This window comes from Microcaecilia unicolor, chromosome 1 (assembly GCF_901765095.1).
Source record: "Microcaecilia unicolor chromosome 1, aMicUni1.1, whole genome shotgun sequence".
Taxonomy (NCBI): Eukaryota; Metazoa; Chordata; class Amphibia; order Gymnophiona; family Siphonopidae; genus Microcaecilia; species Microcaecilia unicolor.
Window position 1 is genome coordinate 18,961,188 of NC_044031.1, and position 26,405 is coordinate 18,987,592.

At 46.0% G+C, this 26,405-nt stretch overlaps 2 protein-coding genes across 3 annotated transcripts in view; one reads left to right on the plus strand and one right to left on the minus strand.

The window, feature by feature from the left end:
- Positions 1–26,405, minus strand: part of LOC115459803 (zinc finger protein 271-like) — a 258,826-nt gene that overhangs the window by 75,417 nt on the left and 157,004 nt on the right. The window lies entirely within an intron of this gene.
- Positions 21,368–26,405, plus strand: part of LOC115463476 (gastrula zinc finger protein XlCGF26.1-like) — a 53,529-nt gene continuing 48,491 nt past the window's right edge. For both annotated transcript variants that reach the window (XM_030194018.1, XM_030194026.1), the window contains exon 1: positions 21,368–21,486. In XM_030194018.1, the coding sequence (XP_030049878.1) occupies positions 21,463–21,486 (24 nt within the window). In that variant the 5' untranslated portion in view covers positions 21,368–21,462. The remainder of the gene's footprint in view (positions 21,487–26,405) is intronic.

The window sequence follows — 26,405 nt, forward strand, 5'->3', positions numbered from 1 at the left end:
GGTGGGGGGAGCGTTAGCAATGGCAGTGTCTCTCCCTCGCAAGTGCGCAGTACAGACCCTCTCTGTTCCGCCCCCGTCATCACGTATTGGGGCGGGGCAGAGGTCTCTACTGCGCATTTGCGAGTGAGTACGACACTCGCCTTTTATATATATTGATGATTGATCTCCTTGTCTTATTTCACTCTCCCTATTTTTCTTCACTTTGTGGTCTAAGAAAGAGAAAGATTGTATATAATCCATATATCTAGTTGTGATTGTTTTCTTCTTATATCGTATTAATGTGCAGTCATCTCTGTATTACTGTTTGTAAGTGACCCTTGTAAAATGAAAAATTATACATTATTAAAAAAAAAAAAGATAATGTGTAACATCACAACACCCTCACCTGCACAATGGCGCTTAGATGATAGCTTATTGGCGGATCCAGATATAGTTTGTGATTAGAAAAAGATCTAAAGGAATACATAGCGATCAATGACAATGGGGAGGTTGGGGATGGAGTGCTATGGGAGGGCCTTAAAGCAGTAATTTGGGGACAAGTTATCTCATTACAAACACATATACAACGACAGAAGGTGGCCAAATCACAGCAGTTACACACAGAATTCGCAAATCTCCAAGAACAGACAACACGGACGATGCCCCCACCCTGGGTAATATCTCGCATGCACCAGGTACAATTGGAGCTAAGAGAGCTTCAATTGGCAGAAGTGGCGGAACATCTTCAACAGGTCCGGCAAACTATTTTGAATTTGGTAATAAGGCCTCCTGGTTATTAGCATATAAGCTGAAAAAATGCTCTACGCAAAACTATATACATGCAATAGAGAAGATTGCAGGACAGCGCTTGACAAGAACTGAGGACATTAACTTAGCTTTTTAAAATTTTTATAAACATCTATATCAAGATGATATAACACCCGGGGCCCAAGAGATACAGGATTACTTAACCACAGTAGATCTTCCCAAAGTCTCCCCATCCCAAAGCGAATCATTGTCCGCACCTATCACTCTAGAGGATTTGACCAATGGAAAGGCCCCTGGGACAGATGGCTTTACGAATACATTTTACAAATGCTTCGGAAAGCTTCTGGAGCCAGTGTTGACACGAGTTCTTAATTCTCTAGAAACACAGGTAGAGCTGCCCCACTCCTGGCGATTGGCAAATATTATTGTCCTTCTAAAACCGGAAGGATCCTTTACTTTGTAGATCGTATCGCCCGATATCACTGCTTGACTCAGACTATAAACTATTTACTACAATTTTGGCCAAGCGATTACGATTGATGCCCGGTTTGGTCCATGTGGACCAGGCGGGCTTTATTGAGGGTCGGCAAACATTTGATAACATCAGATGGGCCATTCATCTGATACATGAAGCAAACACTGCTCGTCAGCCCACATTATTGCTCTCCTTAGACGCAGAGAAGGCGTTCGATCGAGTCCATTGGCCTTATATATTTTTGGTTTTGGAACGCATGGGCTTAACGGGACACTTATAACATGGCTTCAGCTTCTGTATGACCACCCGCTGGCATCTTTGGTTATTAGTGGGGCTCGGTCAGACATCTTTTTGCTGGGGCAGGGGACGCACCAAGGGTGTGCTTTGTCCTCGCTGCTGTTCGCTCTTACCATTGAGCCATTGGCTCAAGTAATTAGAGCTCAATCGGCTATACAGGGCATTCGCATAGGACCAGGAGAACATAAGATCATATTGTTTGCAATTGACATTTTACTGACGTTAACTAACCCTCAGAACTCTTTACTGGTGGTGATGCAAAGTCTGCTAAAGAGGATCCACGTACATGGAGAACTCAATAGATCCCACAGGGTAGCCTTATGTCTCAAAGAAAGACTTCAGTGCCTTATGGTTTGACACAACGGCCTTTTTTAAGACCAACTTTATGTTGCTATTTCAAGCCTTCTGTTTTTCAACCTAAATGTAAAATTAGACCATCAGTCTTTCCTTGAGACATAAGACTCCTGATGCAGGCCACCAGGCCAAAACACAACGTTGTGTCGAGTCATTTCTAAGAAAACATTAATAAACTGTGTTGATTTTATTATCATTTGTTTGGTCCCAGTTCTTTGGACAAGCCTGGTTTACTTTTCCCACATCTTTTATCTCTGATGCAAAGTCTGCAACAGTTTGGGTCTATGTCAGGCCTTCAGATCAATATGGCTAAATCGGAAATCATGGGTCTAAATCTGACACCTGAGATGACACAAAGCTTACAACAACGGTTCCCCTTTAGGTGGACCACACGCTCTCTCCGATATCTGGGAGTCAACTTGACACCTACATTACAGGGCTTAGTTGGGACAAACTTTCCATCTAAGCTGCGGGAACTATTTCAGGAGTTAGATCGTTGGGAAGGGATGGAGCTTTCCTGGTTAGGCAGAATATAAAACTCAAAAAATAAAAAAAAAACTGTAGGAGTGCAAAAAAATCAATAGAAACTATACCCAATAATGAATGGTGGAGTTACGTCTGTGTGATAAGAAAATATGAAACAATTCTGGCCCATAAACACCGTAGAGTTCAGACTTGGGCTCGCTTAGACTTATTTTGTCAGGAACCCCACAGCACTAATTGACCTCATGTATCCATGCTATTTATCTAAAGGTATTGTCATGGAACGATGATAATGTTGTTCTGATCTTTTATTTACGCTTTTTTTACCATGGATTGTTGATATTGTTTGATTTTGTGTTTACTTTTATGTTATATGTTTTGAAAAAAACGTTAATAAAAATATGAAAAAAAAAACTATACCCAAATCAGCACTCTATCATAGTATCTTAGAGTAGGCACTTTGATCAAACATATATAGAAGAAGCGAAACAGATGGGTCCCTTTTCTGTCGAGAAATTTGGAAAAAGAGAGACGTTTAAAGCCTGACTCGTAAAAGACCAGGATTTGAAAACGTTTGAACAATGTGTCAGTGATCCGGTCGGGTGAATGACGATTTCTTCAGGCCCACTACAGATAAATAATACCCACGGTTTAAAAAGATAACAGCTGAAAGAACTGAGTCATTGCTATCTACTTTATCATCGAAAGCTAAGTTGAAAGTAGATTTAAGAGATGCTTAGTTGATTATGGTGAAACAACATAGTGAATAATTTGAGAGAAGACAACCAGATTACTAATGCTACACTAGAGATATTAAGGATATATTAAGGTGTTTTTTCTTTTTGAATTTAAGTTAGGATCGTGGGGTTTGTGATCGGGCTGAAGGTAGAATTGGGTTTCATGGGCTTATGTTTTTCAAGTCCTGAACAATATAGCTTAGATTTGAGTACTTTGATCAATAAATTGTTAAAAGTTATTATCCCTTCTTCTGTTTTTTAACTACAGATTTTTTCTTCCATTAAAATTGAACTTGGAAGTTTTTACTCTGTGGGTTTTTTCGGAAGGAGGAGGAGCCTATAATGCTAGCCATTACAGTGGTGTCCTAAGTTAATGGTACCCTGGGCTTTTGAGGCTTTTTTATATATATATTATCTATATATGTTTGATCTATATAAGCCACATTGAGCCTGCAAATAGGTGGGAAAATGTGGGATACAAATGCTACAAATAAATAAATAAAAATAAAATCAAAGTGCCTAATCTAAGATACTATGATAGAGTGTTGATTTGGGTATAGTTTCTATAGGTAGAATATAAGACATAAAAATGATACTTCCTAAAATTATTTATTTGTTTCTGCCACTGCCATTACCAATCCCTAGAAGCTTCTTCCACCAATTAAAACGAAAGGCTTTGTCATATATTTGGGAACACAAGCCCCCACGGGTGTTCCAAACTCTTTTCTATATTTTCAAGCAGCTCAGCTGTGCTTACTGGTGGGGTGGGCCACTGATAGTAATAAACCTTGGCTTCAAATAGAAAAACAATAGTTGGGAATTACGCAATTGGCTTCAATATTATGGCTGCCTAAGTCACGCATACAGGCCCTTGCAGTACTGCCCCCCCCCCCCCCCACCGGCGGTCCGTTTCCCCCTCCAGACATGGTATGACATACGCCATAAATTTCCCCCCGACAGGCAATACTTTCGGCAAATGCCTATACGAGGCGCCCCTGTTTTTTCTCAGGGCGTAGACGATACTGTATATAAGGCTTGGGATATCTGGGGCAGCTCTGGGAGGAGGGGACATTAATATCTTTTGAAGACTTGCAGGAGGAGTTTGGCTTCCCATCCCACCACCTGTTTCACTATAGACGGATAAGGATAAGGGACTATATTTATCGTAGAGCACGAGAGGAGTTAAAACTAGAAGAGACAGGACTAGAGCGGGCAATGGGGGGGGGGGAGTGCTAGAGGATGTGTCTCTCAAATCTATACAGAGCTTTTATCCCATAGGTTGCCAATCTTGAGATATACACAACGGTGGGAACGGGACCTAGGGGTCAGTCATGATGTACAGAGTTGGGAGTGGGCATTTGGCTATATACTAAGAGTATCTATAAGTAGCTCCTTGATAGAGAATGGCTACAATATCTTATATCATTAGTACTATACACCTGACCGATTAACAAAAATGTTTAAACAGATTTCAGGCCAATGTTGGAGGGGCTGTATGGCAGTGGGAGATATGTTTCATATATTGCGGTCCTGTCCAAAAATAAAAAGCTATTGGACTGAGTTGCTACGGCCAGATTTTGGGAAAAGATTATCCAGCCACTGCAGAACACTGTCTACTGCATTTTCACCCCCAGGGGATCTCACCAGCTTTACATCACTTGGTCTTGACCTTTCTGGTGGCGGGCAAGATAACATTGGCTTCATCATGGAGAAACCCACACCCACCACCAGTGATCAAGGTGGTCCACAAAATGGATTATTTATATCAGATGTCGAAACTTATGGCTATTCGATCTGGACTGGTGACTCAATTTTACAAACTATGGGACAAGTATAGAGAGTGGAGATCTCTATCGGGGATTGACTTAGATGCCCCCGACTAATAGTCCCAGTGGTATAGATAGTGACTCTGATTATTGGATCCCACTTGACTGAGAACTGAAAATGGACTAGTAGAGGAGGACATATGTATAACATCTCTCGCACTAAGGGGGGGGGGGGGGTTGGGGGATGGTTGAGGGTTACAATGCTCTATTTATAGCTGTATAAGATGCCATGTTGGATATGTTTACTTTACAAATTCTTAGTAAAAATATTATTTAAAAATATATATATATTTAATAGATGTTTAGAGATGGGAGAGGTTCCGCGAGATTTGAGACGAGCGGATGTGGTCCCTCTTCACAAAAGTGGAGACAGGCAAGAAGTGGGAAACTAAAGACCGGTAAGTCTCACGTCAGTAGTAGGAAAAATAATGGAGTCGCTGAAGAAATAAAGGATAGTTAACTTTCCAGAAGACACTGACAATGACTTTACCAAAGGAAAATCCTGCCAAACGAATCTCATTGACTTCTTTGACTGGGTGACATAAGAAATGGATGAAGACCATGCACTAGATGTAATCTACTTGGATTTCAGCAAAGCCTTTGATACGGTCCCCCACAGACGACTCGGGAATAAGCTGAAAGGACCAAAAGTGGTGAACTGGATAGGAAACTGGTTGACCGACAGGTGGCAGAGGGTGGTGGTAAATGGAATCCACTTGGAGGAATGGAAGGTGAGCAGTAGAGTTCCTCAAGGGTCGGTGCTGGGGCCTATTCTGTTTAATATATTTGTGAGAGATAGTGAAGGGTTGGAAGGAAAGGTTTGCCTTTTTGTGGATAACAGAAAGATAGCCAATAAAGTGGATAACCTGGAGGGCGTAGAAACAATAAGACGGGATCTACAAAAGTTAGAAGAATGGTCGAGGGTCTGTCAGTTAAAATTTAATCAATTCATCTCTGGAAGAATCTCTACTCAATACCGAGTCAGTTACTAAAATTCAAAAAATATTCTCAGTCTTCAATTAGCATAAATTCAAAAATAGACACAAATAAATATTGGTGATAGTAATGTGCTCAGTTCATAGCCATTCCAACCATTATATCCCCATGGGAACATGTGGCAGTGTCACAGATGAAACCATCATCGCACATTAGGCATTCCACATCCCTATATTATGTATGTACAGTGGCGTACCAAGGGGGGGGGGGGGGCAGTGGAGGCGGTCCGCCCCGGGTGTCGGCGGGTGGGGGGGTGCTCCGCCGTCTCCTGCCACCACCCTGCGTTTTTTTTTTTTAATCCATTCAGCGAGGGACACAGGCAGCGCCTCGTGTCTGCCCTGCTGTGTGCTTTGAAAAAAGAAAATCGCTTCGCTGGCGTCGGGGCCCGGGCCGGCCTTCTCTCGCTATGTACCGCCCTTTTGAGGTAACTTCCTATTTCCTCGAGGGCGGGACATAGGTAGCGAGAGAAGGCCGGCCCGACGCCAGCGAAGCGATTTTCTTTTTTCAAAGCACACAGCAGGGCAGACACGAGGCGCTGCCTGCGTCGCTGCATGGATTAAAAAAAAAACGCAGGGTGGTGGCAGGAGAAGAGGGCTCTGTCGCTCGCCACGGAGGGGGGGGGGGCTCAGAGGAGAGAAGGGAATTGGGGAGGGGTGGGGGGAGCTGAGAGGGGTTCTCAGAAGGGAGAAGGGAACTGGGGAGGCGTGGGGGAGCTGAGAGGGGTTCGCAGAGGGGAGAAGGGAACTGGGGAGGGGTGGGGGAGCTCAGAGGGGTTCGCCGAGGGGAGAAGGGAACTGGGGTGGGGGAGCTCATAGGGGTTCTCAGAGGGGAGAAGGGAATTGGGGAGGGGTGGGGGAGCTCAGAGGGGTTCGCAGAGGGGAGAGGGGAACTGGGGAGGGGTGGGCGGAGCTCAGAGGGGTTCTCAGAAGGGAGAAGGGAACTGGGGAGGGGTGGGGGAGCTGAGAGGGGTGCTCAGAGGGGAGAAGGGGTCTGAAGCTGGAACTGTGGTCTGACAAGGGGGCAGGAGGGAGAATGGGTCCATGCCTGGGGCAGGTGGGAGAATGGGTCTGGGGCTGAAAAGGGGGGATGCAAAGCATGTGGTGGATGAAGGGGGCTGGAACTGGGGGCTGAAAAGGAGGGTATTTGGGATAAGGGGGCTAGTGCTGGAACTGTGGGCTGAAACGGGGCTTTAAAAGGGACAGGGAGAACTGGCTGGGGCTGAAGCTCAGGACTGATGGGAGAAAAGGGCTGGGGACTGGTGGGATAGTGGGGCTGAAAAGGGGGGCAGGTGGGAGATGTGGGCTGGGGCTGGAACTAGGGGCAGGTGGAATTGGGGCTGAAAAGGGGGGGCAGAGAGAGGGGATGACAGACCCTGGATGGAAGTGGGGAGCGTGAGGGAGGGCAGACCCTGGATGGATGGGAGAGGGAGGGCAGACGGATTGAAGGGGCAGAGAGAAAGGGCAGATGGTGGGTGGAAAGGGGAGAGAGAAAGAGGGCAGACTGGGGCAAATGGTGGATGGAAGGGAGAGAGAGGGCAGACAGTGGATGGAAGGGACATTAGAGAGGGCAGATACTGGATGGCAGAGAGAGAGCAAAGACAGATCCTGGATGGAAGGAAGACAGTGAAAAGAAGATGAGAAAAGCAGAAACCAGAGACAACAAACTGTAAATATATATTTTTATTATTTTGCTTTAGGATATAGTATTGTAGCTGTGTTGTTTATAAATAGAACATGTAATAAGGTAATCTTTTTATTGGACTAATTTTAATACATTTTGACTTAACGAGTGGAGGAGTGGCCTAGTGGTTAGGGTGGTGGACTTTGGTCCTGGGGAACTGAAGAACTGAGTTCAATTCCTGGCACAGGCAGCTCCTTGTGACTCTGGGCAAGTCACTTAACCCTCCATTGCCCTATGTAAGCCGCATTGAGCCTGCCATGAGTGGGAAAGTGCGGGGTACAAATGTAAAAAAAAATAAAAAAAACTTTCAGAGAACAAAACCCCCTTCCTCAGGTCAGGATAAGATACTGTAACAGCACTATACTGTCGCGTCCCTCACCTGTGCCGCTCCTCCGTCGGTCGTGCCGCACCTTCAGGGTGCCGCAAGGAGTGTTGGCCAGGAGAGGCGGTCGGGCACCAGGCCCCTGCATCGCACCAGTGGAGTCCTGTCAGCGGTCTGGGCTGCTCTGGCCCTCCGCTTCGGTGGCGGCGGGGAGACGCCGGCCAGGTGGGCAGGGCCGGCGTTCCCCGAGAAAGGGATCCTTTGCAGGCGCGGAGCCTCAGAAGGATGAAGTCACTCCCCGCAACATCCGAATTGGCCGATCGCGGCTGACTCTGCCTCCTGCTTCTGGCCGGCCAATCCGGGGCTGTTGAGTCACGGTTGTTGGTGGCTCCGCCTCCTTTCAGCTGTTACCTGTCCTCCTGATGGGGAGGGCTATTTAGGAACAGCAAGTTAGAACTCTCATTGCTTCGGCTTCTACCTTTGTTGATTCTGTGGTGTTGGGTTTTTCTCTCGGACTGTTCCTGCCCTGAAACTTGCCTGGACCTGGACTCTGCTTTTGTTTGCCGCCTGCCCTGAAACTTGCCTGGACCTGGACTCTGCTTTTGTTTGCCGCCTGCCCTGAAACCTGCCTGGACCTGGACTCTGCTTTTGTTTGCCGCCTGCCCTGAAACCTGCCTGGACCTGGACTCTGCTTTTGGTTGCTGCCTGCCCTGAGACCTGCCTGGACCTGGACTTTGCTTTTGTTTGCCGCCTGCCCTGAATCTTAACCTGGACTTGGACTTTGCTCTTGTTTGCCACCTGACCTGAAACTTCGCCTGGACTTGGACTTTGCTCCTGTTTGCCGCCTGTCCTGAATCTTAGCCTGGATTTGAACTTTGCTCTTGTTTGCCACCTGCCCTGAGACGTCTGGTCTTGGACTTTACTCCTGCTTACCATCTGCCCTGGAAGCCTCGCCTGGGTCTCCACACCCCAGACCTCCTGAGGAGTTGCTGTCCTACTCTTCAGGTAAGATCAGGATTGTCCGGCTGCCAAACTCTGTTCGGCGCAGGGGCTCACCTCCTGTGGGTTACTAGGCGTGACATATACTGTACTGACCTGAGGAAGGAGATTTTGGCCTCTGGAAGCTAAATGTATTAGTCCAGTAAAATGGTATTATTTTATTTTCTGTATTTGTTTTATTTCTATTTGTTAATTTGTAAAGTGGTGATTGGTATTTGTTAGTTTTTTCAAATTTACATCTGCTGTCTTTATATTTTGCACAGTACTAGGGGACATTTTCTGTTTCTGTGGTGTTGCATTGTATGCAGAGTCTGGCAAAGACATGGCTTTCGGTTGGCATTGACTGTGCAGGATCGACGATCTGTATTAATCTGTCGGTTTTCGTTTTACAATAGGTGAATTGATGTTCTAGTGCTCACTGTAGTGTTTAAGATGCTTTCCTTTTCCTTGTGTGACTCGTAGAAATTACTGCTTATGGTATGGTAGAATTGCTCTATAGGTCCTGAGTGTTTTGTATTCTCGGTATGCCTAGTACTGGATTTGGGGGGGGGGGGGGGGTTAAAAAATGACCGGCCCCGGGTGTCAACTACCCTAGCTACGCCACTGTGTATGTACATACAAAGTTGCCTTCCACAGCACTACAATTGATCACTTATGTCTGCCCTGGATCAATTATACCTGCATTTGCTTGCAATATACATCAATATGTCACTTTTTATACATTTATACCAAACCCCATAAGTATGGGTAACTGAGAAATTATAATACCACTATAATCATCTTTCTCTGGATTCAAGATATAATGCTTGATGTAATACAATTTTTAATAAAAAAATAAGAAATGATAATACAGATAAATATATTGCAGATAATTTAAGGGTTACAACTCTTCTTAATAACTGGCTCCAGGAAATGCATGTCACAGTTGTGGCCGTGCCCTTATGTTCAGACCTACTGTTTCTGTGTATCTAGCTCTGTGACCTCTCCAGTCTGCCTTTTTCCCTATTGTTGTTCTTCCTGTAAGCCAAGCCTCGCTTTGGTCTCCCTACTTGTGCTTCATTTCCTGTTGTTGTTCTTCCTGTAATCCAAGCCTCGCTTTGATCTCCCTGCTTCTGCTTCATTTCCTGTTGTTGTTCTTCCTGTTAGCCCAGCCTCGCTTTGGTCTCCCTGCTTCTGCTTCATTTCCTACTTGTGACACCATGAGCAAGTCCTTTGTAAGCACCTGTGAACGATCATGTTTTGCCTTTGCAAGAGGTCTCTTAATTTGCCTCTGTGTTACCTGTATAGGTCATATCTCTGCTTGGCTTTGTTCCTGAGAGGCTTGCGCCTGAAGGTCTGTTCTGTGTTTTTTTGAGTCTTGTGTTTCAATGCTTAGCTTTGTTTCTGTGTGTTTGCTTTTGTACCTTGATCCTGAAAGCCTGTCTCTAGAGCCACACCTTGCCCTTGGTGTCTGTATCTGTTTAACTCTAACCTTGGCTCCTACTTTTAAGACTAGCCCTGCTTTTGACTCTTGCTATAGTTAAGCTCTGTGTTTAAGCCAAGCTCTGTTTTCCCTGTTCTGTTTCCTGTGTGTGTAGTTCTTGTCTGTTAATTCTGAGAGTCTGTAGAAGCCAGCATTGTCCCTAATCATCTCACTGCTATGTAGGTGTGTCTGCTGCCTTTCAATCTGTCTGGCCTTTCCCTTCCAGCTGTGGATGCTGGTAAGCACATTGCTTCTTTCTTTCTTTCTTTCTTTCTTTCTTTCTTTGTCTTCACTTAATCTGCTTAATCCTTTGCCTGCCATGATTGCTTCCTGGTTCTTGAGCTCTGTTTCTGCCAAGTTCTGTTCCTGTGTGTGTTTGAGCCAGGTTCCACGCCTGCTCTATGTTTCAGCTAGTTCTGTCCCAGTTTCCTGCTAAGCCAAGTCCCTTTCAGTATCCTGTTCCAGCCAAGCCAAGCCCGTTCCAGAATCCGGTTCCAGCCAAACCCATTCCAGAATCCAGTTCCAGTCAAGCCAAGTCCATTTCAGAATCCAGTTCCAGCCAAGCCCGTTCCAGAATCCAGTTCCAGTCAAGCCAAGCCCATTCCAGAATCCTGTTCCAGCCAAGCCTGTTTGAGAATCCTGAATCCTGTTTGAGAATCCTGAATCCTGTTCCAGCCAAGCCTGTTTGAGAATCCTGACTCCTGTTTGAGAATCCTGACTCCTGTTCCAGCCAAGCCTGTTTGAAAATCCTCAATCCTGTTCCAGCCAAGCCTGTTTGAGAATCCTGAATCCTGTTTGAGAATCCTAAATCCTGTTCCAGCCAAGCTTGTTTGAGAATCCTACTACTACTATTTAGCATTTCTATAGCGCTACAAGGCGTACGCAGCACTGCAGAAACATAGAAGAAAGACAGTCCCTGCTCAAAGAGCTTACAATCTAATAGACAAAAAATAAAGTAAGCAAATCAAATCAATTGATGTGTACAGGAAGGAGGAGAGGAGGGTAGGTGGAGGCGAGCGGTTACAAGTGGTTACGAGTCAAAAGCAATGTTAAAGAGGTGGGCTTTCAGTCTAGATTTAAAGGTGGCCAAGGATGGGGCAAGACGTAGGGGCTCAAGAAGTTTATTCCAGGCGTAGGGTGCAGTGAGACAGAAGGCGCGAAGTCTGGAGTTGGCAGTAGTGGAGAAGGGAACAGATAAGAAGATCCATGGAACGGAGTGCACGGGAAGGGGTGTAGGGAAGGACGAGTGTGGAGAGATACTGGGGAGCAGCAGAGTGAGTACATTTATAGGTTAGTAGAAGAAGTTTGAACAGGATGCGAAAACGGATAGGGAGCCAGTGAAGCGACTTGAGGAGAGGGGTATTTTGAGTAAAGCGACCCTGGCGGAAGACAAGACGGGCAGCAGAGTTTTGAACCGATTGGAGAGGGGAGAGGTTACTAAGTGGGAGGCCAGCAAGAAGCAGATTGCAGTAGTCCTGAATCCTGTTCCAGCCAAGCCTGTTTGAGAATCCTGAATCCTGTTTAAGAATCCTGAATCCTGTTCCAGCCAGGCCTGCTTGAGAATCCTGAATCCTGTTTGAGAATCCTGAATCCTGTTCCTGCCTTATTTATTGTCTTGCGTCTGTTATTTTTGTTGCCTAGCTCCTACCCTGTCTTGCCTGTGTAGGTGTGCTTTGTCTTGTCTCTTTCAGTGTAGTCCTGTCCGGATCCAGTCCTTTCCTTCTCTTGTCCTTTTCTTGACGCAGTTTTAATCTACTTCCATGTTTTGCCTTGTCTTGCATTTCTGGGTCCCGGTCCCAGTTTTAATCCAGTTCCGAGTCATGCCTTCTCGTTCTGGCCCTTTGCCTTCTTTTTCTTGCCTCGTCTGGATCCGGTTCTTGTGTTGTCCATCGTGTTTGGTTACCTCTGTCCTGCCTTGTTGAGTGTTTATCCTAGTCCAGTCTGTTCTGATTCCTGCCTGTGCCAGCCCCGGTGATTTGTCTACCAAAGCTCCGGCTTTGGTCCAAGGGCTCACCATTCCTGACAGTTGTGACAATGCAATACCTAATGCAATAGTATGAACATACACAGCAGTTGCCCCAATGGTATACCTCGCTAGCATATATGTACTCTCTAAATATAAATATACACATAGATCAAACCTCCTAAACTATTCAATAGTGTCTAATGGGTATACATGAAAAATAAGGTTCACTTCCCTTGAGGACATCTCCCTTGTGCCCGTGCTCAGTGAACACTCTTCATCTTCAAACATTCATTCCCACAAACTCTCTCAACATCAAACGATCCCCTTAAAATTTAATGCCAAGAAGTGCAGAGTGATGCATTTGGAGTGTAGAAACCCAAAAGAGAGATACCGAATAGGAGGGGAGAGACCTTGGGGTGTTGGAGGATATGAAGATGAAGAAACAATGTGACAAGGCGACGGCCGTGGCCAGAAGGATTCTAGGCTGCATAGAGAGGGTATAACCAGCAGAAGGAGGTGTTGATGCCCCTCTACAAGTCGTTGGTGAGGCCCCCACTTGTATTCAGTTTTGGAGGCTGTTTCTTGCTAAAGATGTAAAAAAATTGGAAGAGGTGCAAAGAAAAGCTACCAAAATGGTATGGGATTTGCGTTGCAAACCGTACGAGGAGAGACTTGCTGACCTGAACATGTATACCTTGGAGGAAAGGAGGAACAGGGTGACATGATACAGACGGTCAAATATTTGAAAGGTATTAATCCGCAAACGAACCTTTTCGGAGACGGGAAGGCGGTAGAACTAGAGGACATGAATTGAGGTTGAAGGTGGGCAGACTCGGGATTAATGTCAGGAAGTATTTTTTCACGGAGAGGGTGGTGGATATGTGGAATGCCCCCCCCCCAGTGGGAGAAGGTGGAGATGAAAACGGTAATGGAATTCAAACATGCGCGGGATAAACACAAAGGAATCCTGTTTAGAAGGAATGATCTACAGAATCTTAGTGGAGATTGGGTGGCGATGCTGGTATTAAACCAGTGAAGGGTGGACTTGTACAGTCTGTGTCCTGATCGTGACTGAATAGATATGGATGGGCTGGAGTGTAAATTTTAAGAAGCTTCGACATTAGCTTCAGAACGTTTAGTACAAGAACAGTGCTGGGCAGACTTCTAGAGTCTATGCCCTGAAAATGGCAAGGACAAATCAAACTCAGGTATATGTATAAAGTATGACATGCCATGTAAAATGAGTTTATCTTGTTGGGCAGACTGGATGGACCGTTCAGGTCTTTATCTGCCGTCATTTACTATGTTACTGACCCTGTGTGGGGACAATATGTTTATTTTCTATAAATGTATATACCTTCCACAAATCACATAACTCAGCAGAGATAGAGATCTAACCGCTTGAGAAATATAGAATGCCCCAATCTATCCACCCTATCAGATTAACTGTTCACTCGTCCTCTAGATTGTACACTTGTCTTTAGATTGTTCTCTTGTCTTTTAGATTGTAAGCTCTTTGAGCAGGGACTGTCCTTCTATGTTTAAATTGTACAGCGCTGTGTAACCCTAGTAGCGCTTTAGAAATGTTAGTTAGTAGTAGTAGTAGATCTCTGTGTATGTATAACATTTGCAGACACTGTTGCAAAGTGATTACAGCAACTAGAAACCAGTTACCCAGAACCTGAGCCACAAAATCTCATCTCCCTTTGTAGGACCCCTGATTTCTCTCCATTCCCTCAGGAGGGTCCCACAGTACCATTCCCTAATTCCAAGTCTGCCCAGCAGTGTTTGCAACAAATGTTATTCTATTTACTATGTAAGCAGCATTGAACCTGCTATGTGTGGGAAAGCGCGGGGTACAAATGTAATCTTCTCTCTATATAAAAAGCAACACCAACGTTCTATGAAGCCTCCAGCCGGAAGTGTGAAGGGGGCGAGATATCCGGTTTCCCTATGAGTGTCTGCCCCGCCCTCTCTGTAACACAGTCAGTGAAGGAAAACAGCAGAGCACGAAATCAAATCGCTGGCTCTGTAACAGTGAAGGACTCAGAGGGGGGGAGGGGAGAGAGGCCAGAGGGCAGGGACACACACACTCCCACATGCACACAGAAGAAAACATTGCTAGCCCCAGAGGGGGGAGGGGAGAGAGGGCAGGGACACACACACTCCCACATGCACACAGAAGAAAACATTGCTAGCCCCAGAGGGGGGAGGGGAGAGAGGGCAGGGACACACACACTCCCACATGCACACAGAAGAAAACATTGCTAGCCCCAGAGGGGGGAGGGGAGAGAGGGCAGGGACACACACACTCCCACATGCACACAGAAGAAAACATTGCTAGCCCCAGAGGGGGGAGGGGAGAGAGGGCAGGGACACACACACTCCCACATGCACACAGAAGAAAACATTGCTAGCCCCAGAGGGGGGAGGGGAGAGAGGGCAGGGACACACACACTCCCACATGCACACAGAAGAAAACATTGCTAGCCCCAGAGGGGGGAGGGGAGAGAGAGCAGGGACACACACACTCCCACATGCACACAGAAGAAAACATTGCTAGCCCCAGAGGGGGGAGGGGAGAGAGGGCAGGGACACACACACTCCCACATGCACACAGAAGAAAACATTGCTAGCCCCAGAGGGGGGAGGGGAGAGAGGGCAGGGACACACACACTCCCACATGCACACAGAAGAAAACATTGCTAGCCCCCGTTTCATTTGCATCACAAACGGGGCTTTTTTTTACTAGTTTTCTATGAATGTATATACCTTCTACAAATCACATAACTCAGCACAGCAGAGGCAGAGATTTCTGTGTATGTATAACATTTGCAGACACTGTTACAAAGCGATTACAGCAACTAACCCAGAACCTGAGCCACAAAATGCCATCTCCCTTTGTAGGACCCCTGATTTCCCTCCATCCCCTCAGTCCCATTCCATAGCCCCAAGTCTGCCCAGCAGTGTTTGCACCAAAATAAGAAGAAGTTGGGGACAATCCCCCTACCTGAGCAGAAGTTCCTGCAGGCATTTTCCCCTCTGGGGAGAGAAGCTGAATGGGAGAAGGGACAAAAGGGCAGAAGCTGAGATTTGTTGATGGACGTTTTAATCTGTAAATTAAGGGTAAACAAGGAAAGACTGCGAACGACCTCTTCCTTTGCACAGACTGATGACATCAGAATGGAAGGGGCGTGGCCTCGGCGTCAAACGCAGTCTTGTGTTCTTGGCCCTACCCCTTTTAGTGCTGATTGGTCAGAATGGTGCCAGGGGCTGGACTAGTAGTACCAGCGTCCGCCCTCTGATAAGGAAGGGGGGAGTGAACTAAGCAAGGAGGTTTAATAAACAGGAGTGGAAGTGAGCCTATCTAGTCCATTGTAAGCAATGAAGCCAATTAGGACCGACTGACTTTCTCCTTCCCAGCGTAGCCGTCATCCCCGATTACTCGAAACAAAGCAAGCAGGCCAATGAGCTGCCCTTTTTTCACATTGCCCTTTTTTTTTTATTGTTGGTTCATCTGTAACAAGTCTAAAGTTGTTTCAATTGGATAGGCAGTGCCTTAAAAGGTGGAGGACAAAAGTTGTTATTGTTTTTTTGTTGTTGTTTTTTTTTTTCACTTATTGGGCAGCTTTTTTCTTTATTTGAAAGCTTCCCATATGTAGATATAAATCTCTTTAATTAACAATTGAATCTCACTAAAACAGCTTTAAAAATGATTATAGCTGCTAGAAACAGCAATTTTAAACTCTGTATTTTGTGCTCATTTTTCTACACTAAAAACTAAATAAACACATGGTACAGTTGGCCAAATTTCAGTGAGGATATCCTGTTTCCTGATGGGTTCATCTTAAATGTTGTTGTAATCTGCCTTGGGAAGCCTGGTGTTATAAAGATGATGGAATAGATTGAAATTAAATGGAAGTTTAATTAAACTTTCCTTTCATTGGGGCACATGGAATCACATCCAGTGGCGTAGCTAGGGGGGGCGCAGGGGCAGCGGTCGCTCCCAAAAACTGATTTTTATCAAAATGGCGCCTATGAGGTTTTGAGCCGGCACATTTTTTTCTAATTTGCGCTTTCTCCCTTTCCACCGTTCTACAGCACGCCTCCCTCTCCAAGCCCAACACCACTCTCTGTTCTCCTTCTCCCCCCCCCTCCCGTCCCATCAAGGCTACTTTGTTAATGCTGCAGGGGCTGCTTCCCTGATTGAGCCCGGCGTCGGATCCTTCCCTCTCTGCTTGCATCACAACTCCCACCCTCGCGCAAACAGAAAGAAGAGCTAGAGCAGAGTGGGATGTGGTAGAGGGAAGGAAAGATCTGACGCGGCACTGGCAACTTGCTTGTCGCTGCAGGGACTGCTAAATGAAGCAGGTTTGATGGTCCGGGAGGGGGGATACAGAAAGCGGTGCTGGACTCAGGAGGGGGGAGAGAGGGGGAAAGAAAGTGGTGCTGGACTCAGGAGGGGGGAGAGAGGGGGAAATAAAGCGGTGCTGGACTTGGGGGAAGGGGAGAGAAGGGAAAGAATGTGGTGCTGGACTCAGGGAAGAGAAAGGGGGAAACAAAGCGGTGCTGGATTGGGGGGGCTGGAGAGAGAGAAAGGGGAAACAGTGGTGTTGGACTTGGAGAGGGGGGAGAGAGAGGGGGACGGAAACCGGTGCTGAACTCGGGGGAAGGGGAGGGGGGAAGAAAGTGGTGCTGGACTCAGGGGAGGGAGAGGGGGAAACTGCGGTGCTGGACTGGAGAGGGGCAGAGAGAGAGCGAGAAAGGAAACAGTGGTGTTTGATTCGGAGAGGGGAGAGAGAGGGGGAAACAATGCGGTGCTGGACTGGGGGGGGGTAGAGAGAGAGAGAGGGGAAACAGTGGTGTTTGACTCGGACAGGGGAGAGAGAGGAGGGAAACAAAAAGCCGTGCTGGACTCGGGGTGGAGGTTGAAGGCAAGGAGGTTAGATAAAGCAGGTGATGGGGGAGGCTATCAAGAGTTTTGACCCAAAACAATAGTAAAAGCTATAGAAAATTATAGCAAAAAGATTATTAGAGATAAGGGACTGCCTAATAGGCCTATGTGCCTATGTGTGGTCCATCTGTACAAAGTCGAAAGCTGTTCTATTTGGATAGGTAGTGCCTTAAAAGGTGGAGGAGAACATAATTTCTTTTTATTTATTTATTTTTTTTACGGGTTTTCAGTTTATTTGAAAGCTTCCCATATGTAGATAGAAATATCATGAAATAATAATTGAATATCACTAAAACAGCTTAAAAATTATTGTAGCTAGTAGAAACAGCAGTAGTAAATGCTGTATTTTGTGCTCATTTTTTTACACTGTTCTATATAATACATATCAGGGGCATAGCTATGTGGGGCTATGGGGCATGGGCCCCCACAGATTACGCCCTGGCCCCCTCTACATTTGACACCCCCCCTGCCGCCCCGCCACCACATCAGGTACCTGGTTTGGTGGCGGGGGTCCCCAAACCCCGCCAGCCGAAGAGTCTTCTTCAGTACTGGTCGACTCCGGCGCCTTCGTTGTGTGATCATCTGTTTCTGACGCCTTACGTCCTGCACCGTGCATGTAGCCCCGTGCAGGACGTAAGGCGTCAGAAACAGATGATCACACAACGAAGGCGCTGGAGTCGACTGGCGCTGAAGAACATTCTTCGACTGGGGGGGATTGGGGACTCCCGCCAGCAAACAAGGTACCTGATGAGGTGGTGGGGCGGGGGAGGGGGGGTTGCAGCTGGTCCAAAGTGGCGGGGGGGTTGGCGGCGGAGGGAGGTGGCTAAACAGTGCCCCCCACCTCAAGCTCTGCCCCCCCCCTCCCGCCGAGGTCTGGCTATGCCCCTGTTACAGATGGCCAAATTTCAGTGAGGATATCCTGTTTCCTGATGGGTTAATGTAAACTGTTGTAATCTGCTTTGGCAGGCCTGGTGTTATAAAGACGGAAAGCAGGACTAGAGGAGGAAGATGGTGGACCATAGGAGGAGGAGGAGAAGGGAAAGTGAGTAAGAGAAGGGGAGAAATGCTGGACCCACAGATGCAGCTACACAAACCCCGATGGCTTGCTCCTTCCCGGATTGTGTATGAAGTAAACCACACTTAGCAGGCTTTCCCTTCTGGTGTGCGGTTTGCTGCCTATTAGATTGTAAGCTCTTTGAGCAGGGACTGTCTTTCTTCTATGTTTGTGCAGCGCTGCATACGCCTTGTAGCGCTATAGAAATGCTAAATAGTAGTAGTACTATACAAACTGGAAGACTCACGGAATTAAGGATTTCTGTAGCCATGTCTCCTGGCACAATAAAAAGGAAAGGGGAACAGACGGGATAGGGAAATGCTGGACCATAGTGGTGGAGGAGAAAGAGGGGTTGGGGGAATTTGAGATGCTGGGCTACAAGGGTGTAAGGGGAGATATTGGCATGGTGGAATGATGGGGGGAGAAACCATGGCAGTTCTCAAGGAGAGATGAGTAAGAGGAAGATGGTAAGTACAGAGAGTAGAATTGTATAATGGGAAGTGGGTGAAAGAAGGGAATATGAGTCCAGGGAAGGAGTGAGATAGGAGAGGTAGGGGTGAGAGGAGAAGATGGAAAGTTGTTAGGTACTGGTAAATGAAATGTAAGTGGAGGACTGAAGAGTGAGAAGATGAAATATAGGGGGAGAGAGAAAACAGAGAAAGAGGAAATGTGTCAGAGACAGATATAATGAGGGAAGAGAAGAGAAGAGGAAAGTGGAAAAAGGACAAATGGATCTCACCTTCTGGAAAGAGAGCAGAAGACAGATAGGAAAACAAAATAAGAAACTGGGACCAACATGCTTGAAAAAAATCAAATATCCAGACAACAAAGGTAGGAAAAAGTGTTTTATTCTGAGTTTATTTGTTGGAATATGTTAGCTTTGGGAAATGTGCAACACGGATGTCTTTGTAATTTATTTTGTTTTGTTCAGTACAAGAGGAATTACATTTGTGTTTTAATTTCTCCTATGTTGTGGAACTTGCCTAGTTTGAATTCTTGGGGTTCCCAATTCAGTTTTTATCTTTATATTTCTAATTTGTGATTCCTTGTTCTGCATTTGGTGTGTGACCTAGTTGTGGTATTCTGTTGGCAAGTAGTTTCTGCGTACAACTCTGTAGCCGTCCCACTTTTTCTGTTTTATCAGTAGTAGTATTAGTGTTCGAGGGCCCCATAAAATATTTGTAGTGCTGTATGTTAAGTAGGATTCTTGTTTAAATCAGTGCTACCGTGGTAGAATGTTTCTTTGGGGGGATCCAAGATGGCGGCCTAATGAGTTTGCTGCACCAGACGCGCTACCTTGCTTGGAGTGCAGCTGGATAGAGGGCGCTGATTTCCCAAAGTGAGGGAAAACTCGGGTGAATCCCACTACTCCGAGTGGGACCCACCTTCTGAACCAGCCGACCCTGGAGCAATTCGGAGTGCTGTTTGGACCAAATCGGGTCTCTTCCCCTGCTATCAAGGCTGGCGCTAGTGGGCTGGCCAGCAGTGATGACGGAGTTTCATTCAGCCCTGTTGAACGCACGGCGCCTCCACAGCCAAGAGGATTGGAAGGTGAAGTGAGGTCTGTGTTGCTGTCTATGGAGGGGGATGGGCAAATGCAGCGAGGGAACCTGCTTTCATCGTTGGAGGGCTCAGGAGGTGCCACGGTGGAAGACGGTGCCGCAAGTACGCTGAGTCAAATTGCTAACGCCTCCCCTGTGGCTTTAGATGCGGGTGTATTACAAAAACTACTGCATTCTTCAAAACAGAAGGAACAAGTTCCCACAAACTAGGGGCGTAGCCAGATCTCGCCAGGAGGGCGGTCCAGAGCCCGAGGTGGGGGGCACTGTTTAGCTTGCCTCCCCCAGCCGCTGCTGCCACTGACCCTCCCCCGTCGCTGCCAGGTACCCAACCTCCGCCAGCTGAAGAGTCTTCTTCAGCGCCGGTCGACTGTGGCGCCTTCGCTGATGATCTGTTTCTAACTTCTGACGTCTGTGTGCACGTCCTGTATGTAACCCCTTGCAGGATGTGCATGCAGGACATAAGGAGTCAGAAACAGATCATCAACAAAGACGCCGGAGTCGACCAGCGCTGAAGAAGACTCTTCGGCTGGTGGGGGTTGGGGACCCCCACCAGCAAGGTACCTGGCGGCGCCGGCAACAGGAGAGGATTGGCGGTGGAGCACCTGATTCTCAAAACATGATGTCTGTTTTAGTGGCCCATTACTAGGAGAAAAAAAAAAAATCTCTGCACGAACATAACACATGCTAGGGTGTCCCTGTAACCAGCCCCTCCAACTGACCACTGATTAAGATTTATAACAAATTACTACTCTACCTATGAAATGTTATCCCGTTTTTATGCTTCTTCTGTGTACATCCGTATGCTGCACAAGGCAAGCTAGCATGTTTGAAAATATAAGTGAGATTAAACAAAAATGCTGCCAACAATAAAGAACGACAACGTAGATGCAGCAGCTCATAGGTTTGCTTGCTTTGGTCCAATTGTTATTTAATGATATTTATATCCTACATACGAGAAGCTTTCAAATAAATTAAGAAGCTGTCCAATAAGTAAAAACACAAAAAAAAACAAAAACAACTTTTGTCCTCTATCCTGCCTATCCAACTGAAATAGCTTTAGGCTTGTTACAGATGGACGAACAATAAAAAAAAGGGCAATGTGAATGCAGCAGCTCATAGGTTTGCTTGGTTTTGAGTAAACGGGGATGACGGCTGCACTAGGAAGGAGAAAGTCAGATTGTCCTAATTGGCTTCATTGCTTACAATGGACTAGATAGGCTCACTTCCACTCCTGTTTATTAAACCTCCTTGCTTAGTTCACTCCCCACTTCCTTATCAGAGGGCGGACGCTTGTATTACTAGTCCAGCCCCTGGCACCATTCTGACCAATCAGCACTAAAAGGGGTAGGGCCAAGAAGACAAGACTGCGTTTAACACTGAAGCTCCGCCCCTTCCATTCTGATGTCATCAGCCTGTGCAAAGCAAGAGGTCGTGGAGTCTTTTCTTTTTTTTTTACCTTTAATTTACAGATTAAAACTTCCATCAACAAATCTCAGCTTCTGCCCTTTTGTCCCTTCTCCCATTCAGCTTCTCTCCCCAGAGGGGAAAATGCCTGCAGGAACTTCTGTTCAGGTAGGGGGATTGTCCCTAACTTCTTCTTATTTTGGTGCAAACACTGCTGGGCAGACTTGGGGCTATGGAATGGGACTGAGGGGATGGAGGGAAATCAGGGAGATGAGATTTTGTGGCTCAGGTTCTGGGTAACTGGTTTCTAGTTGCTGTAATCGCTTTGTAACAGTGTCTGCAAATGTTATACATACACAGAAATCTCCACCTCTGCTGTGCTGAGTTATGTGGTTTGTAGAAGGTATATACATTTATAGAAAATAAACATATTGTCCTGGAGTATTGGAGTATTGTGTTCAGTTTTGGAGGCCGTATCTTGCTAAGAATGTAAAAAGAATTGAAGCGGTGCAAAGAAAAGCTACGAGGATGGTATGGGATTTGCGTTACAAGACGTATGAGGAGAGACTTGCTGACCTGAACATGTATACCCTGGAGGAAAGGAGAAACGGGTGATGTGATACAGACGTTCAAATATTTGAAAGGTATTAATCTGCAAATGAACCTTTTCCAGAGAGGGGAAGGTGGCAGAACTAGAGGGCATGAAATGATTGAAGGGGGGCAGACAAAAAAAAATGTCAGGAAGTATTTTTTCACGGAGAGAGTGGTGGATGCTTGGAATGCCCTCCCGCGGGAGGTAGTGGAATTCAAACATGCGTGGGATAAACATAAAGGAATCCTGTTCAGAAGAAATGGATCCTCAGGAGCTTAGCTGAGATTGGGTGGCAGAGCTGTTGGTTGGAGGTGGGGCTGGTGGTTGGGAGGCGGGGATAGTGCTGGCCAGACTTCTACAGTCTGTGCCAGAGCCAATGGTGAGAGGCGGGGATAGTGCTGGGCAGACTTATACGGTCTGTGCCCTGAAAATGACAGTTACAAATCAAGGTAAGATATACCCAAAAACTAGCACATATGAGTTTGTCTTGTTGGGCAGACTGGATGGACCGTGCAGGTCTTTTTCTGCCGTCATCTACTATGTTACTGTGTCCTCACACAGGGTCAGTAACATAGTAAATGACGGCAGATAAAGACCTGAATGGTCCATCCAGTCTGCCCTGCACTGGTTTTACTCTCCAAATACCAGCATCGCCACCCAATCTCTGCTAAGATTCTGTAGATCCATTCCTTCTAAACAGGATTCCTTTATGTTTATCCCATTCATGTTTGAATTCCATTACTGTTTTCATCTACATCACCTCCTGCGGAGGGCATTCCACGTATCTACCACCCTTTCTGTGAAAAAAATACTTCCTGGCATTACTCCAGAGTCTGTCCCCACTTTAACCTCAGTTCATTTCCTCTAGTTCTACCACCTTCCCGTCTCCGGAAAGGTTCGTTTGCGGATTAATACCTTTCAAATATTTGAACGTCTGTATCATGTCACCCCGTTTCTCTTTTTCTCCAAGGTATACATGTTCAGATCGGCAAGTCTCTCATACGGTTTGCAACGCAAATCCCATACCATTTTTGTAGCTCTTCTTTGCACTGCTTCCAGTCTTTTTACATATTTAGTAAGATACGGCCTCCAAAACTGAACACAATACTCAAAGTGGGGTAAGCGCTGCGTATGTCTAGTAGCGCTTTTGATATAATTAGTAGTAGTCTCACCAACGACTTGTAAAGGGGGCATCAACACCTCCTTTCTTCTGCTGCTTATACCTTTCTCTATGCAGCCTAGCATTCTTCTGGCTACGGCCGTCACCGTGTCGCATTGTTTTCTTCACCTTCAGATCCTCGGACACCAACACCCCAAGGTCTCTCTCCTGAGTCGAGCTTACTAATCACTCCCCTCCTATTCAGTATCTGTCTTTCGGGTTTCTGCACCCCAAGTGCATCACTCTACACTTGGCATTAAAGTTTGACTGCAAATCAAGTATTCAATTAGGACTTTATTGAATATAAATTGGCATTGGTAGATATATCTATTGATTTAAATTGCGCCAGAAATCCTAGATGTAACTGTGTTACCCATTGTATTTTTTTTATTTGTATATACAGTGCTCAGTGTGATACTGTAGTACCTTTAACCATATATTATGCTCATATTCAACAAATCGCCAAAACCTGTCGCTTTTTTATCTTCAACATTAGCAAAATTCGCCCCTTCCTTTCTGAACACGCCAGCAAAATTCGCCCCTTCCTTTCTGAACACGCCACCAAAACCCTTATTCACACCCTTGTTACTTCTCGCTTGGACTATTGCAATTTACTTCTCACTGGTCTTTCGCTCAATCATTTTTCTCCTCTCCAATCTGTCCTGAATTCTGCAGCTCAACTTATTTTCCGCCAGAATCGTTATGCCCACACTAGCCCACTCGTCAAGTCACTTCACTGGCTCCCTGTCCGCTTCCATATACAGTTCAAACTCCTCTTGATGACCTTTAAATGCATCCACTCTATGACCCCTCACTACCTCTCCTCTCTCCCTACATTCCTTCCCGTGAACTCCGCTCTCTGAACAAATCTCTCTTGCCGTCTCCCTTCTCCTCCACCGCTAACTCCAGATTTCGTTCCTTTTGTCTTGCGGCACCTTATGCCTAGAACCGTCTTCCCGAACCCATACGTCTAGTTCCATCTCTACCTGTTTTTAAATCTATGCTGAAAGCCCACCTTTTCACTATTGCCTTTGGCTCCTAACTGCTACTCATTTGCCCTCCTCCTCCTCTGTTCCTCTTTACCCTGTAATTCCCTTGCCCGTAATGTTGTCTGTCTGTTTTACCTAGATTGTAAGCTCTTTGAGCAGGGACTGTCTCTGTACGTCAAGTGTTCAGCACTGCGTGCGTCTGGTAGCATTATATAAATGCTATTAGTAGTAGTAGTAGTATATTGTGGAGTAGTTATGCAGCCGCCAGACATCACAGCACTCGCCCTCCCTTCCTAACCTTTGCTGTTGAGATGTTATAAATCTGTGCTGGCTGATATCAATCAATAATTATGACAAAACTTTGTTCACATCTTACGCTGGTAATCTGAATGGTCGGTATATGTCTACTCCATATCACCCGTGTTTTGTGCGTGGTGATTAAAATCAAAGTGCTTCCTCCATCGCTATTCCCGACGTGGAGCCACGTTTCACTCTCGGAGCTTTTTCAAGGGAATAATATTCCAAAATCTGTCAAATCAACTACAAACATACACTTATCAATAACCTCTATTGTTTATTTAATATTTAACATTTAAATCGTTTTCTAAATTTGTCTATTGAAATCTGTTTCTGAGCTTACCGGATCTCTGTGCTTGCTCCTCCCTGCTGCTATGAACCTGGACGTGATGAAACACCCTTATTTATACGTCACTGCTAAAGCTGACTAATCTCCAATTTAATGCATGTGGTCCAATCACTGTGATTAAAGGGTTAACCATTCTATTTCTTTGTTTAAACCCTTAGGTTCTACCGTTTCCCACGAATATATAAATCGTTGTTCTAATTGTGTTAAAGCTGCTGTGATGTCACCGCCCCAGCGTAGACGGACCCGGGTTAACACAACGTATTTTAAATCCAATTCTGTGTGTCCCATGGTGGACCAATGTTTCACTAATGGTGCTTCAATTTTATTGGTCTGCATGTTGCTAAGGTGCTCCCCTATCCGTTGTTTCACTTTTCTGCATGTCTGGCCAATGTACCATTTTTCACAGGGACAGCAACGTATCGCATAAATTGCTTGAGTGGTATTACAGTCCGTTTTCAATTGTAGGTCAAATCTTCTACCAGTACCTGGATTAATGACACTGTTTACATTCATTGCATGCCTGCATTGTATGCAATTTTGACAGCTACTGTGTCCGACTGTTGTCGGCTCGGATGGGGTCTCCCTCTGCCTGAATATGGATAAAATTTCTCCTATGTTTCTAGCTCTCTTATACGCTGTCCGGTGTCTCTCTTTAAACTGTGGGTGCAGCTGTAACACCGACCAATCTTGCTTATTGCAGTATCTGTTGTGGAGAATGGTAAAACGCATTGTAATGTTGTGGTGGGTCCCCTGTTTTCTAATCTCGGAGCTATTAACCAGTCCCGATGAGCATTTTGAGCTCTCTTTCATGCATTTTTTATCACTTTATTGGGGTATCCCCTTTGTTTAAATTTCGCTGTCATTAATTGGGCCTGATGTCTGAATGACTGATTTTCACTACATAGACGCTTGACACGGAGAAACTGTCCCACTGGTATACCATTCTTAAGAGGTCTTGGATGATGGCTGGAATAATGCAGTATCGTATTTCTATCTGTAGGTTTTCTGAGCAAGGATGTAGAAATCTGCCCTTGATGTAATGTGATGCGTGCGTCCAAAAATTCTACCTCCTGATGACCTATGTTAGAAGTGAATCTGATATTCGGATCACTGTTGTTGAGGTCATTCAAAAATTCTTCCAATTCACTCAGGCTACCATTCCAGACCCCCCGTGGTCGGGCTATGAGGATTCTGAGGGGTCTGGCAGAGCTTCTTGGTCTGAGGAGCCAGAGTCGGGTGCAGAATTGCCACAGGCTGTGATCCATCTGCGGTGAGGATTTTCCACCGCGAGGAGCTGCCAGCGCTTATTTCAGATGCCTTACAAGCCCTCTTGATTGAAGATCCAGGGAGTGGCACAGCCTCCTCTGTTAATCCAAGGATGGCTAGTACCAGAAGGCCTGCTCGAGCCTTTCCTTTGCATGACTCCATCCAAGAGCTTATTTTGGCTCAATGGGCTGACCGCGAGGGACCTTTGAAGGTTGCCAGGGCTATGGGGCAATTATACCCTCTGAGTGAGGAACATTTGGCTCACTTTGCAATGCCTAAAGTGGATGCCCTGGTCACGGCTGTGACAAAGAGAACTACCCTCCCTGTTGAAGGAGGTGTTGCCCTGAAGGATATTCAAGACCACAGGCTTGATTCAGCTCTGAAGCGGTCCTTTGATTTGGCAGGTCTCACTGTTCGGGCATCTGCATGCAGTTG